General features: G+C 38.9%; 1 protein-coding gene across 1 annotated transcript in view; it reads right to left on the bottom strand.

Annotated features, from left to right (window-relative positions):
- LOC104532439 (roundabout homolog 2) overlaps positions 1-12,727 on the bottom strand; it is a gene marked incomplete at its 3' end in the record, with an annotated part of 356,022 nt that overhangs the window by 47,712 nt on the left and 295,583 nt on the right. The window contains exons 13-14 of the mRNA XM_029087387.1: positions 11,007-11,128; positions 4,060-4,291 (exon numbers count right to left, since the gene is read on the bottom strand). Of these exons, the coding sequence (XP_028943220.1) occupies positions 4,060-4,291; positions 11,007-11,128 (354 nt within the window). The remainder of the gene's footprint in view (positions 1-4,059; positions 4,292-11,006; positions 11,129-12,727) is intronic.

The raw sequence follows: 12,727 nt of genomic DNA, 5'->3' as shown, positions 1-12,727 counted from the left end.
CTCTTCTCAGAAAAGCAAAGAGCTACGGGCATCTTTCTATCAAAGTCTGGCAGGTTTAACATAACCAGACCCAGCCACAGATATGAGGAGTGTTCAGCTTCCTGAGTCAATCCAGATTGCCTTATTTTTCCCCATGGCCTCTTTGAGAACAGCTATGTTCCCACTTTGGATGCTCCTCAGCACTTGAGCTGGCAGAGGCTCGAGGAGCTGAGCACAAATCCTTACCCTGATAACCCTGAAGAGCTGGAGTAGCCTGTTGCAGGAATCACACAACTTAAAACTTAGGGTATCAGAGGTGGGGATGAGGGACCATACAAGATCACATCAGAAAAAAATAATTTAGAGGGAAAACGATGCACGTGTGACTGTCCTGTAAGGCTGCACATCTTGGCAACTACATTTGCAAATGCTGGTTCAGCCGCAAAGAAAACAGTGCCAGAGAGAGTCCTTGTGACCTTGAACGGTGCGGAGAAACAGGGGGCTGGAGGGGAGGAATGAAGCTGTACCGGGGACAATTTGACTCTTAGCCAGCTCAAGTGGAGCACAGAAAGGTGGCCTTGGGCTACTCCTTGCAATTGTGCAAAGCAAAACATTGGCGAGGTTAATAGCTGCATTGTGTATTCTATGGCAACTGCAATAATTCACCACACAGTAAAAAAATTAGCATTTTAAAAGTCTTCAAGTTATTCAATAACAACAAAACCATGAATAAACGTATGTGTGCCATATTAATTAGAACAACATTTTACAGGAAAATCGTAATAATAACAAAAATGGCAAAGCTTAGCACTGTATCACTCATTTTCGGTTTTAAGTACAATGGAACAGCTTGCTGAAATGTATTTACCTTCATCCTCAAATACAAAGGGCATTCAGAAATATAATTTCTTACATATACATACCTGAAAACAGTGAAAGAGGAGAGTAAATGCTAAAGAAATGTAAAATTAATACCACACTCTAACATTTAAAGAAAAATATACTGTATTCATTTGTCTTTGCATTTAAACTGCATGAATATTCTAGTTAATATTCTACCAGTGTGTGCCTGGTTTGGGGTGGGTTTTTTTGATATGTGGTAAGTTTGAAGCAAAATTAAAATTGCAGCTGATGAATGCAGCTGAAAGTATCATTTTAAGAGCTGCACTAAGGCAAGAAGGAATTGACAGACAGCAGCTGATAAAAACTAGAGAGACTTCCATTACCAACTGTCATATTTTTGTGGGGACAAACAATATGCAGAATGAATACTATTCCACAAAGTTATTCCAAAAGAGATTTAAAACAGTGGATGTAAAAATAAATAAATAAATAAATAAAAATTAAAAAATTCTCTCTCTAGAGCAAGTGTGAAAGAAATAGTGCAAATTATAAAGTGAAATATTTTATGTAGCTCCTTTTCGTATGTGTACACACATACATGTATATAACAGTTCTGCCTCCTCTCGCTGATAACATCACTCTGTAAGCTGGCACCATGATATAAATTAAGCCACTCGGTCTGACACTGCTGCAGTTATTAAACAGACCACATTGAAAAATAACATTTTTAAAACCGTTTTCTCATTTCCCCTGCTGCTGGCTTGTGGAGAACACCTTGCCTGCCTCTTGACAGGTCAATTATTCCAGTGCTCAGCTCCTTCTTACAGATATGAAAGAACCCAAATCGCTGCTCATCTTTTCCAGAGGCAGCCAAACAGAATTCCATTTGTTACCTTCACAAGGCCAAAGAGGCAGGAGATGGATGGATGCTGAACAGTGACAAATGTCTGATCTAGGTCTAACTGCAGCAAAATTGATGTTGGGAGGTAGGTCTCAGAAGTAACATGGCATGCAAAATGCAATCCAGCGGAAAGCTGCCGCTCCCCTTGGCTTGTGCTTTGCCTTTACCAGGGCCATTCATTTTGACTTTCCAAATGCACGTATCACTCTTCCAGATTATTTTCTAAAAATAGTATACCTGACATTTTTTAAAAGTCAAGTCTAAACCAGCTCATTTTTGAAATGGAATCACAGGCGACACAGCAAGTGGGATAACTTTAAATAGACTTTCTTGGTTGGATGAGAAGCAACTCACTGTCATTAAACATTTAGTTGATGTTATTTTTGAAATATATGAACACCGATATAATTGCAAAAATAATGTGAGGACTTAAAGGAAATATCTGTGGAAATGCATCGACTGAATATCTTAATTTTCTCCTGGAAGTACTTATCACCCAAGCAAGAGGAAGAATTATTTACAGGGCTGACATCTGTGTACTGATAATACTATGTGTTAGAGGCTGATGAGTTTTTTGAGAGAGAGACACTTGTAAACAGACGCCTTGAAGGTTATATTAATTTACAAAGCAGATCCTAGGCTGTGAGTTATACACGTCTGCAGGCAGTAAATTTTTAAAATCTGCACTATGTGGAAAGCTATTCCACATGAACAAAGTAGCCTTTAAAGTAGGAAATTACTTGACAGGCTCTGCTGGGGGGTGAGGTTTATAAAAGAAAATGTCATTCCTCAAGTATTTTATAGAAAGATAATATGGGGCGTACAAAATCTTCTCTCTTTTTCAGGAGTTCTTAATTTAGCTTTAGTGAGAGACAGCTAGATGAACTAAATAAACAACAAAAACTGAAACTGGACAAGAAGAAAATCTGCTGGTAAGGGGACAAAATCCTACATTTTAACTCTAGAAAAGCAATTTCATCTTTAAAAAGCTTTGTTCAATTTCTTCTTTTTTTTTGAAAGCTTTATTAACACTGTTGCAAAGATATTCTTTACCAAGTGATTTAGGCTTTATAGTCTGAATAAAGAAATGGGAACCATAAAGTCCCAAATTCGAAATCAGACTTGAACAATACACACTATTCTACATGTTGCAGGACACTGAATTTCCTCATCTTCAAGTACAAATTGCAACCAAGTTATCTTCAGGATTACTTACGTGCTGGGCTATAATCTTAACAAATCAAAGAGAAAAAGTGAGTAATAAGTGAATCTGTTCTAGAATTAAAAAGTTCTTAGCAATCAGCACTAAATTAAACATCAGGAGACCTCTGTAAATGGTTAGAAAGCATCTTCAATAGGAAGGAAAGAGTGCACTCAAAACCCACTGAAACCATACAAACATTTTGAAATTTTACCAGTATTTCCTCCCCTTGCTTTGCAAGAAACCAATGAGCGAGGGAAGATGAACCCTCATTGTTATGATCCTCCTCCTACTTTTACAGCAGAGATTCTCCAGGCAAAGGTTGCACTAGGTAGATAGAAAGATAGGTTTCCTGCACATTTCTAAGAGAAAAGGATAAAAATTACTTATCTCTTACCTCACTTCCTTTACTTTTCAATAAAAAAAAGAAGTCCTGGAGTGCAAATGTTCTTGTAAAACTACACACCACGCTACATGCTATAGATAGAAATGTTGGTGCATTTCAGCAGTGTAAAGTGTTTACTGTGGCTGTGTCCTGCATGTTTCACAGAGGCTTGAAAGGCACTTCAGGAAATCCTCTGAAGGACTTATCAGGGCAGCTTCATGAACAGTGTGCTAAGAGAGACTATAATAAAGTGGCATGCCCTTGAGACTGGAGTTCCTGCAGACTAGTTAAATAACTGTCCTTCACTAGTCCCCATTTCCCAACCAAACCGTCCATCTACATTATTGCCCATTCAGAAAGATGTGCTTAATATCAGACCCTCATCTGTAAAAGGTTTTATTGATTAGTTTTATTTTCAGAGTGCAGACCAAAAGTCTTTTATTGCAGCAACACTGGTTTATAGATAAAAGGACGGCTGCAGTGCACACTTTCTGAAAGACCCAAAGCCACCTGTGCATTAGAAGGACTTATCAGCCAGAAAAATTTAGGGCTGGTGGAGTGCTTTCTCATGAAGTACTTACAGCACAAAACTGAATATTATATTGAATTCTAGTGCCAACTCTATATTTAACAAGGAGAATCACATGGAAGAAATAGAGCTGAACATATGTATAACCAAAATGCTCACTCTTGATTTCACCTCCAGTGCTAGGTATGGAAGCCCCTTGCTTTTCTGACCACATTACCAACCTTCCTCCGTGGTGCGAGCAGACTTTGATTCACTGTCCATTCCTTGGAACTCATTGAAATAAGGTCGAACTTTAATTTCATATGTGACCCCCTTTTTCAAGCTGACGAGGACAGCACTGCGCTCGGTGGGGACTTTGACCTCCAAATTCTGCCACACAGCTGGAGAAGGTAGGCCGGACGTTTGGCGATACATTACTCGGTAGCCCTGAATAAACTGGGACTGGCGATCAACCTGGAAATGGCATTAAATAATATGTCATTAAACATACTGGCATGAAACTGTATAAAAAAACCAAAACATTTGCCTTAGAATATTTTTGTCCTCATAAAAAAGAGAAAATTAACAGTTGTTTAAGCTGCTAAATTTAAAAATCAAACTGCCTTCTTGTAAGTTACTGTTGATTGCCTATAAGGAACATTTTTCTCATATTACTTGTTATAGAATAATTCTTTCTATTTTACTTTCTCCAGCTCTGTATATCATGACAAATACCACCTTAAATCATAAACCAAAGCCCCACTCCTGCAACAAATCACGAAAAGAGAACTTTGGCACAATGCTTACTGTATGTAAACTTATTAAGCACATCTTGGCTACTGATGTGCTGAAATATGAGAAGAAAAGCAAAACAAATTCTTTTCAGAAAAGGGCAAGCCTTTGAAGATACCCTCCATGCTTTCAGTTAGTCCATTACTTGGCTCACAGCTCATCTTTTCATGAGATGCTCAGGAAAGTAAAATAAACATAAGATAGATGTGGAGAAAACAACTTCCAAGGACATGGGCTGCTTCTTGTGTTCACAGTCTAGGCAGCCTCTTGGCACCCCAGGGCTGTGATGCTCTCAGGACTTCAGACAGAGATGCAATGTTGGTTTTGGTTAATATATTATATATGTTGTTAGGCAAGCACAATTCAAGATTGGACCATAGGTAGATGTTAAACAATTCTAACCTATCATAGCTAGATATAGGAATTTAATTTGAAGGAAAAACTTAAAATATGTTTTATCTTGGAGAGGTTGCATGCATTTTTTCTCTTGGGGAAAAAAAAGGCACGAAACAGTGATTTGAACTATTACGACATTTGTATGAATTTTGCCTGAAAAATAAAGTCAAAACACTTTGATGGAAAAACCAAATTAAACCCGGTGCTTCTGTAGCCCTCAAATAAAGAGCCAAAGAAAGCGCAGCACAAATAACAAGACTAGATGTTTGGTAAATTTCTTGCTTATAACTACAATTCAACAAGTAGGATTTCATTTCTCTCCTTGACAATTAGCTAGTTCAAAGATATTCCAGAATTAGAGATACATTTGTTTGATTTCTTTTAAGAAGAAATGAATTTAAGGCTGAAAACACAAACCAGGGTCTATTACACTTCTGTAATCTTGTTACAGTTTATTGAGGCATTCAGAGGGGACACAGATTCTTAAGACATTAAAAAGCAGGGCAAGCAAGAAGAAAGGGTTATTTATGAGAGCAAAGCAGAAATGTCTTTCATCAAAACTGTCACTGGTAAAAACATTGCAACATATGTTACAACAACATTAAGCGTGCATTTTATAAACTTCTCTACATTCACTTTAAGTGAATTTATGCACTGAAAGAGGGATATAACTCACAATAATAGGTTGTTAATACCGAAAGAATCAAGCTGTGTTTTTAAGAAGAACATTAAGCAGCTGTTTCCAGATGAAGGGAGTCTGTAAATCAGGGTAAATTGTTTTTATCCATGTTTGACTTTCATTAATTAAATGCTCTACGGACATAAAGACTTTATGAACCTCATGTTTACTACAAAATTCAGCAAGAGCAACGCTTTGCAATCATGTACTTTGCAATACAGATTCTCAACCTAAATTACAATATAAGGCTATGATGTTTAATAATCAAACACTGAGTTTGATTCCCGCCTGAATTCCGAGTCACAGCCACGCTGAAAGACAGCATAGCTTTGTTCCAACTTTCTGTTCTGTCTTTGCTGGGCTTCTGAGCTTTGCTGACTGCTGCCTAGTGGAGAACGTCTGAAAATTCAGAACTGATGAGGCTGAATTGTAACCCTGGGCTGCCACAAAAGAGGCTGGAAACTGCTTTGTACGGCACGGTACAGACAGAAACACACCCTCCGACTCAGTGAGAAGAACTGGATGCCTATAGCATGCCTATAGCATACCTATAGCACACTAATTCTGAGTCTATCATACTTATGTATCTACTTACATACAGATCATAAACAAATTATTCATACATCTCTTTTCCTCCTAGACTTGCAAGTTGCTGACCTCAAAGACTAAACAATACAAGGTCTATGAAAAGAGAAAGCAGAGGTACAACACGGCTGTCATCTATAAGGGTGCTACAAGCCAGCCTGAGCTGGGGCTCACCCAAGTGTCACAGAGCTTTCCATTACCAGTTCGATCAGAACAGGGCTGAGTGATCCGCCCAAATTTCAGATTCTTGACAGTGATTACATTGTTTGGGGTCTGGAAAGGTACTTCCCAAAGAAAATACTAGGCCTTTTTGATGTTTTCTATAAACAACCAGTTGCATTCTGCATCTAGGAGAGGTGATGAAGCTCCCTCTCATGCCCACTGAAAGCCAGTCTGAACAAACTGGGCCTTCCTTACGTGCAGAATGTTGGGAAACTACTCGGGGGGCACGGCACTTATTGAGAAAAGTGGATATTTTTGTTTTGTTTGGAGTTTTCTGATCAGTAAAATATTACTTTTGGATAATTACGTGGATTAACTAGAGATATTGGTGAGGTATAGGACACGTATAGTTCACATATACATACACATACATGTGTACATGTCCATGTATGCATACACATACACATCCACGTGTGTATATGTCTCCATATACATGCACACACAGTCTGCTCTATAACACAAAGCCCGTGACTCCATCGTTTCCTCCATTTGTTATGTGGTAATTACGCGTCAGGCCAACAGCAGGCCACTAAAACCATGCTTACCATTAACGAGCTGCACTCAGCTGTGCTAAGCACCAAACAATTAATTCTACAGGTTTGGGTCACATCCACACACAGGCAGAGCTGTGGAAACATGCACCAGGATTTGATGAAAGAATGTCATTTCTAGGTATTCTCCTTTCTCTCTCTTTTTTTTTTTCTCCAAAGTAAAGGGTTGCAGCTTTCTCGTACAAAGTACTTATGGTTATTACAGAGACTGCAGGAACTCTGAATGCTGGGATCAGAGAATATTTCCAGTCTTCCTGCAACACTCTTAACTACTCCTAAATTTGTGTAAGCAGCAGTGACACCCACTCAAAAGAGCTGCAGCAGCTGCTGATCCAAAGAGACTCTTTCTCCCTCAAAAGACAGACGGCAGAAATGCAGATGCTCCTTTAAAAGACAGAGGAGAGGAATCACAGGGTAAGTTCTGCTCAACACTGGCCTGATGCTTCAAGGTGACCTATGCACATCAGTGGTCCTACACCCTCCTTCTCACCCTCTTTTATGATGGATACGTAGTGTGGGGGGTATCTACAAAACTGAGGACAGCTCTGCCTTTCTCCAGAACAGGAAACTCCTTTTCCCTGCACGTTCAAATCTGCACATCCCACACCTTCCCATCAGACAGGTTCAGTGGCTAGTAGATCATTCAGCTGGGCTGTTAGGTTGGTAAAAAGATGTCAAGAAACTCGTAACGCAGCTTATGCTGCAAATACAACCTCCTCTCAGGCAAATCTTCTTCACCCTGAAGACATTTTGCAATATGCTCTTTAATATGTAAATTTCTACCCCAAAATATTGCAAGTAACACTCTGCTCCCACACCCACAGTGATGCTCCATCTGGGCAGCACACCTTGCACACTGTGCTGAACTCACCAGTGCAGACTTGCAGTGACCCCTGGGAATACAAACAGCACCAGGTTTGCCTGGAACAAGGCAAAGGGTGATGATACTCTGGAAAACTGTCTAAAGGACTTGACTCTTGAAGCTTCCAGTGAAGTGCATTAATTTAAAATCAATGTCAAATTAAAAGACAGAGGTAAATAAATGATCCTTCTGCCTGGCAGCCTCCTAGAAGGCAGTCAGGATTTCAAAGTGACAATTCTTTTTGCTATACTGAAGAACTGATTTTGATTCCTGCTTGTGCCACAGGGCTCCTTTATAACGCTGGGAAACGTCACATTTGGCCACTAATGGAACTCTCAGTTTCATGCCCAGTGAGGCGAGAGGTGCTGAACTAGAGTTGAGGTCAGCAAAGAAAGTGCTTGGAGTACCCAACATACTGGTGCAAAGCAAAATACTTTGATAAAAGCAAAAATAAAGCAGGCCCAAGGCTTAAAATTAGCCATTTGATAACAGTGGGCGAATGTGATTCCGTAAGTCTCACCAGCGATAAATATCTTTGCACCTCACCTCTCTATGTGTAAAGTTAGGATAATGACACATTTTTTTTCATTGTGATGTTAAATTCAGTATTATTTGTGAAGCACTCAAATGTTACAGTTGAGAGCATGACAGATCAGCAAGCATCCAAGACAAACTAATAATTTTTTATTCAACGCAAGTTTTCAATGCCATGAATTTAATAAGACCTGGCACCACACAGTCAATAAAGATGAAAAGAAATGCTGAATAGCTCCATGAAGAAGAGATCCTGTATGCAACTAGATAATTATAGCTACACTTTAATACTTATGCACAAGAGGGATAAATTTAAGTGACAGTGAAAGCCTAACTTCTGACATCCCTCCTTTTTTTAGCACTGACTTTATAAGCCTGACCTTCTTTTAAAACAGATAAAATATGTGTGTATATGTATGTGCATATTTTAAAACTGCAACACAGTAGCAGAGAACTATTTCTGAAATTTTAAACTCAAATTTGTAAAATTAAAAAAAAAAAAAAAAAAAAAAGAAAAAAGAGAAAGCAAAGCCACCAGAACAATCCCAGAAAGAAGGAACAAATTGGTGTTAATTTGAGGGGAGTCAGGGAGACAGAAACTCAGTAATCAAGGAGGTTCCTTCCCACTCACTCTTTGAATCACAGGAAGTCAACAGAGTCTTTACGACTCTCATGGCACTTCTTTTGTATGACAGCTACACTGTCTAACCATTTTATATTAACAGTGTGGACTTTATTCTCTGGACAGAATGGCTTTTTTCCTAGAGACTGTGGTTAATTAATTGGTTTTGTTCTGGTTGCTGGAAAGTTTCTAATTAGCTGTTCCAGAGATCTTTTTTTGTGTCTTTCTTCCCTTGGGCAATTCCGAAACGTCTCTACAGAGGCCGGTCTGCTTGTCAGGTGGCACAGGGTCACTGCTTTGAGGGATCTTCCCAACAACCAGATACCACCGTAGCATCCCTAATAATTTACCTTTACCTTACCATGTTTTTTTCACTCATTACTTGTTTTTACAAGAGACTCTTTTTATACATACACATATATATATATATTTACACACGCACACATATATAGGTATATTTATTTCATTCTAATATAATGAAGTTGGTTACATTGCATAAAACTGAATTCTGGTTATCTTGGGGCTTTCTTTTGTTGCATTTGCTAAAGCCAGGGCAAGCCTATGAAACTGTGTTGCTGGTAGCTGTCACACCCAAGAAAGGACTTGAAGGAGCACCTCACAGATGCAATCCAGGCTTACAATCACTGCCTGCTAACATCCAAAGATTCTAAACTACTGACCCATCTGCTTGGGCAAAAAGGGTTTGCTGCAGAGGTGCCCCAGTGAGAAAGACAGCCTGTCCTGGAGCGATTTAGCCGAAACAGTATTTTTAGAAAAGCAAGCTGAGTGTTGACATCAGCAACAGCAAAACACAATAACACAATTTTCTAAATAATGTTCTAAGAAAGACAAATCTGTGGGTTTCTGTATTTATGCTAATCTGCCCCCTGACCACTGAAATCTGTCAGAACAAGGATGGCACATAAGCCCCCATAAATATGGCTGAGTTGTGCAAAAACAGCAGTAATCCCTATAACACACAATCCATCACCACACTGCTTATCTCCTGTGCTATAATCCCCTGTCCACATTAACCTTTTAGCAGGATTACATGTAGAAGAAAAACCTTGAGTATTGGGTGCACCCCTTTAGCAGAATCCATCCTACAGAATACAAGTGTTTTGGTGATGTGCGCTGCATTTCTCTCACTCTTCCACCCGTGGCTCTCCCTCCTCTGGGGCAGATGCCCCAAGAGCAAAGCACTCTTTTCTGGCCCTAGGAACCCTCTCTCTCTCATTCTACAGTTACAAATCCTTTCCTTGAAGCCTCAGGAAAGAAAACATAGCATTTTGAAAGCCAAATACTATATCAGAAACTCTACCCAGTAGTTTGACCCCTCAGATAGAAATGTTGTTAAGTACTGCCAAAAAGATTCTGGTCTTCTATAATGAAAGGACATCTACTGATTGAGGGTAAGGCTTGTGCTAGAAAACCAGATGCTACGTAGTGGATCAGGCACCAGCACCACATGCTTCTGACTTCACTCTAAGTGCCCTATAGCAAAGCTATTTTTGCATTTTAGGGTCAACAAATCATAGGGTGTTGTCAGAGGTCCCTATGCCTTGAAGTGGAAAGTGCTTTTTCATACAGCGATTTCATGATGATATTAAACTTGGATTTTTTTACACACAGAGTAATGAGTCCACAGATCAACTATCCTTTAGATTACAGTGTTAATTCATTTTTATAATACTTTTCTAGTCAGACTGCTAGCTTGCTTTGAGCTGAACACTGAAGACTTTGAACCTACTTGACTTGAAAAAGAAAATAAAAAGACCATTTCATTACCACATAGATATAGATAGATAGATAGATAGATAGATAGATAGATAGATGCCTGTATAATGTTTGCAGTCAAGACTGGAGCTTTTCATGGTCATAAAAAGCTGGGGGGATAAGCAGGTAAAATGAAAGTACTATTCAGGTGATAGGAACAGAAGCCTTACCGTCCAGGTGACTTGCACCGTCGTGGGTGTCAGCACCACCGGATTATGCAGTCGTACAATGACATCTCCCAGCTCCTTCTGGACTTGCCTGTGATCCACACCTTGTGCTGGTGGGCTGATATCTGCCAGGCCAGGCACACACATGAAAGCATTATGTTAATGAGAATAGTTATATATGGCATCAAGAAGAATTCCTGAATAGCTTAATGACCCGATTAAAACAGCCTTTACAGTACTGTTTTTAAACAATGCAGTACTAAGGTTTAAATATGAGCTCCAAAGTGTATCAAGTGATGCAAACAAACCATTCACCTTTCTCTGCTTAGGAAATCATGAAATAGAAAGATGTTTAAATGAGTACTCAGACTTGATGGCAAAGTTTTCTCAGATCTGGTAAGTGATGAGAGGGATGCAATATTCACTAGTTCCAAAATATTCAGATAATAATAATGTTGCCCAGAGGTCTGGAACCAAGTTGGTTAGTATAATTGAAGAAAATGAACAGGTTGGGTTTTTTAATTATTTTCTTAGAGCATACATGACATTAAGTCATTATATGTTTCCAAACTTTCACTAAGCTTCCCCTCCCCAGATACCATGCGTACAAGAAACAAAAAACTAAAAAAAGCACTTTCTTCTGCAAAGCAAATTTGCCCTTTACAGATAGAGATGATGAAATCTAGAGCAAATATGAAAAAAATAATTAATTTATGAAGCCAAACTGATTCTGATCTAATAAAAGGCCAACAAAAACTCTCCACCACAAAAATTTTCTCTTCAACATTAGGTCAAAGATTCCTTCAAACTACGTTGGGAAATGATTTCTTTTAGTCAAGATATGAAGGAATTTGATCACTTAGTATACATCTGTGGAAAACTGTGACTCCACCTCCAGAACTACATGTGGCCCTAGTACCTAGTCCTTTGGGATCACCTTTGAATTACATGCCTCCAGGTCTTGAAAGAAAGTAGTTTTTTATCATCAATATTTCAGATTCACAATTCTGGATTGCTATGGGTTCTCAGACACCTATAAACAGTATTGCCACAGGGTTCTACTGATATTCAAATGAAAATGGTTCTGTGGATCTCCAAAGGGAATATAATCCAAATATGGATGACAGTAAAGGAGCTTGTCTAGCAAATCATGCCTATTCAAAGTGACCAGGAAACAGAGAGACACCATAAAATAAATCTGTAAGACAGCAACTCAGATCGATTTACAGGATGATAATTTATGCTGTTACCCACAAAAAGCTATGAACCTTGGTACAAAGTACCTACAGCTACCCATGGCTACCTAAAGGTTAAGCTATCCTGCGGTATACAACCAACAAAGTTCCTATATTCCCTCAGGAGAAAAGACATTTCTACACAGTGTGTCTGCATGCACTGCATTTTGTCATTTTAATGGGATATACGTCCAGAAGTAAGGGAGTAACATGGGCTAACAACAGTAAAAAATGAGTGTCAAGATGTACACGTGGAATGCTGATTCCTGGTATGTACACTTGGAAACATACACATATGTGATGTTCAGAGTATAGTGACTTGCAATGGCATTTTCACATTCCTAGGAGACTCCTGGTGGAAAAGCAGTTGATCTGCCTATAAGGATATTGTCAAGTACTGGAAGAATAAAATCATGAACCAGGCAAACCTGGCTCAAGTGGCTATATTCTGATCACACTTAAGAGGTCTCTAAAATGAAATTGGTTACA

The sequence above is a fragment of the Antrostomus carolinensis genome, unplaced genomic scaffold (assembly GCF_000700745.2).
Source record: "Antrostomus carolinensis isolate BGI_N321 unplaced genomic scaffold, ASM70074v2 scaffold1691, whole genome shotgun sequence".
In the NCBI taxonomy this organism is placed as follows: Eukaryota; Metazoa; Chordata; class Aves; order Caprimulgiformes; family Caprimulgidae; genus Antrostomus; species Antrostomus carolinensis.
Note: the sequence above shows the minus strand (reverse complement) of the source record. Positions and strands in the feature narration are given on the sequence as shown.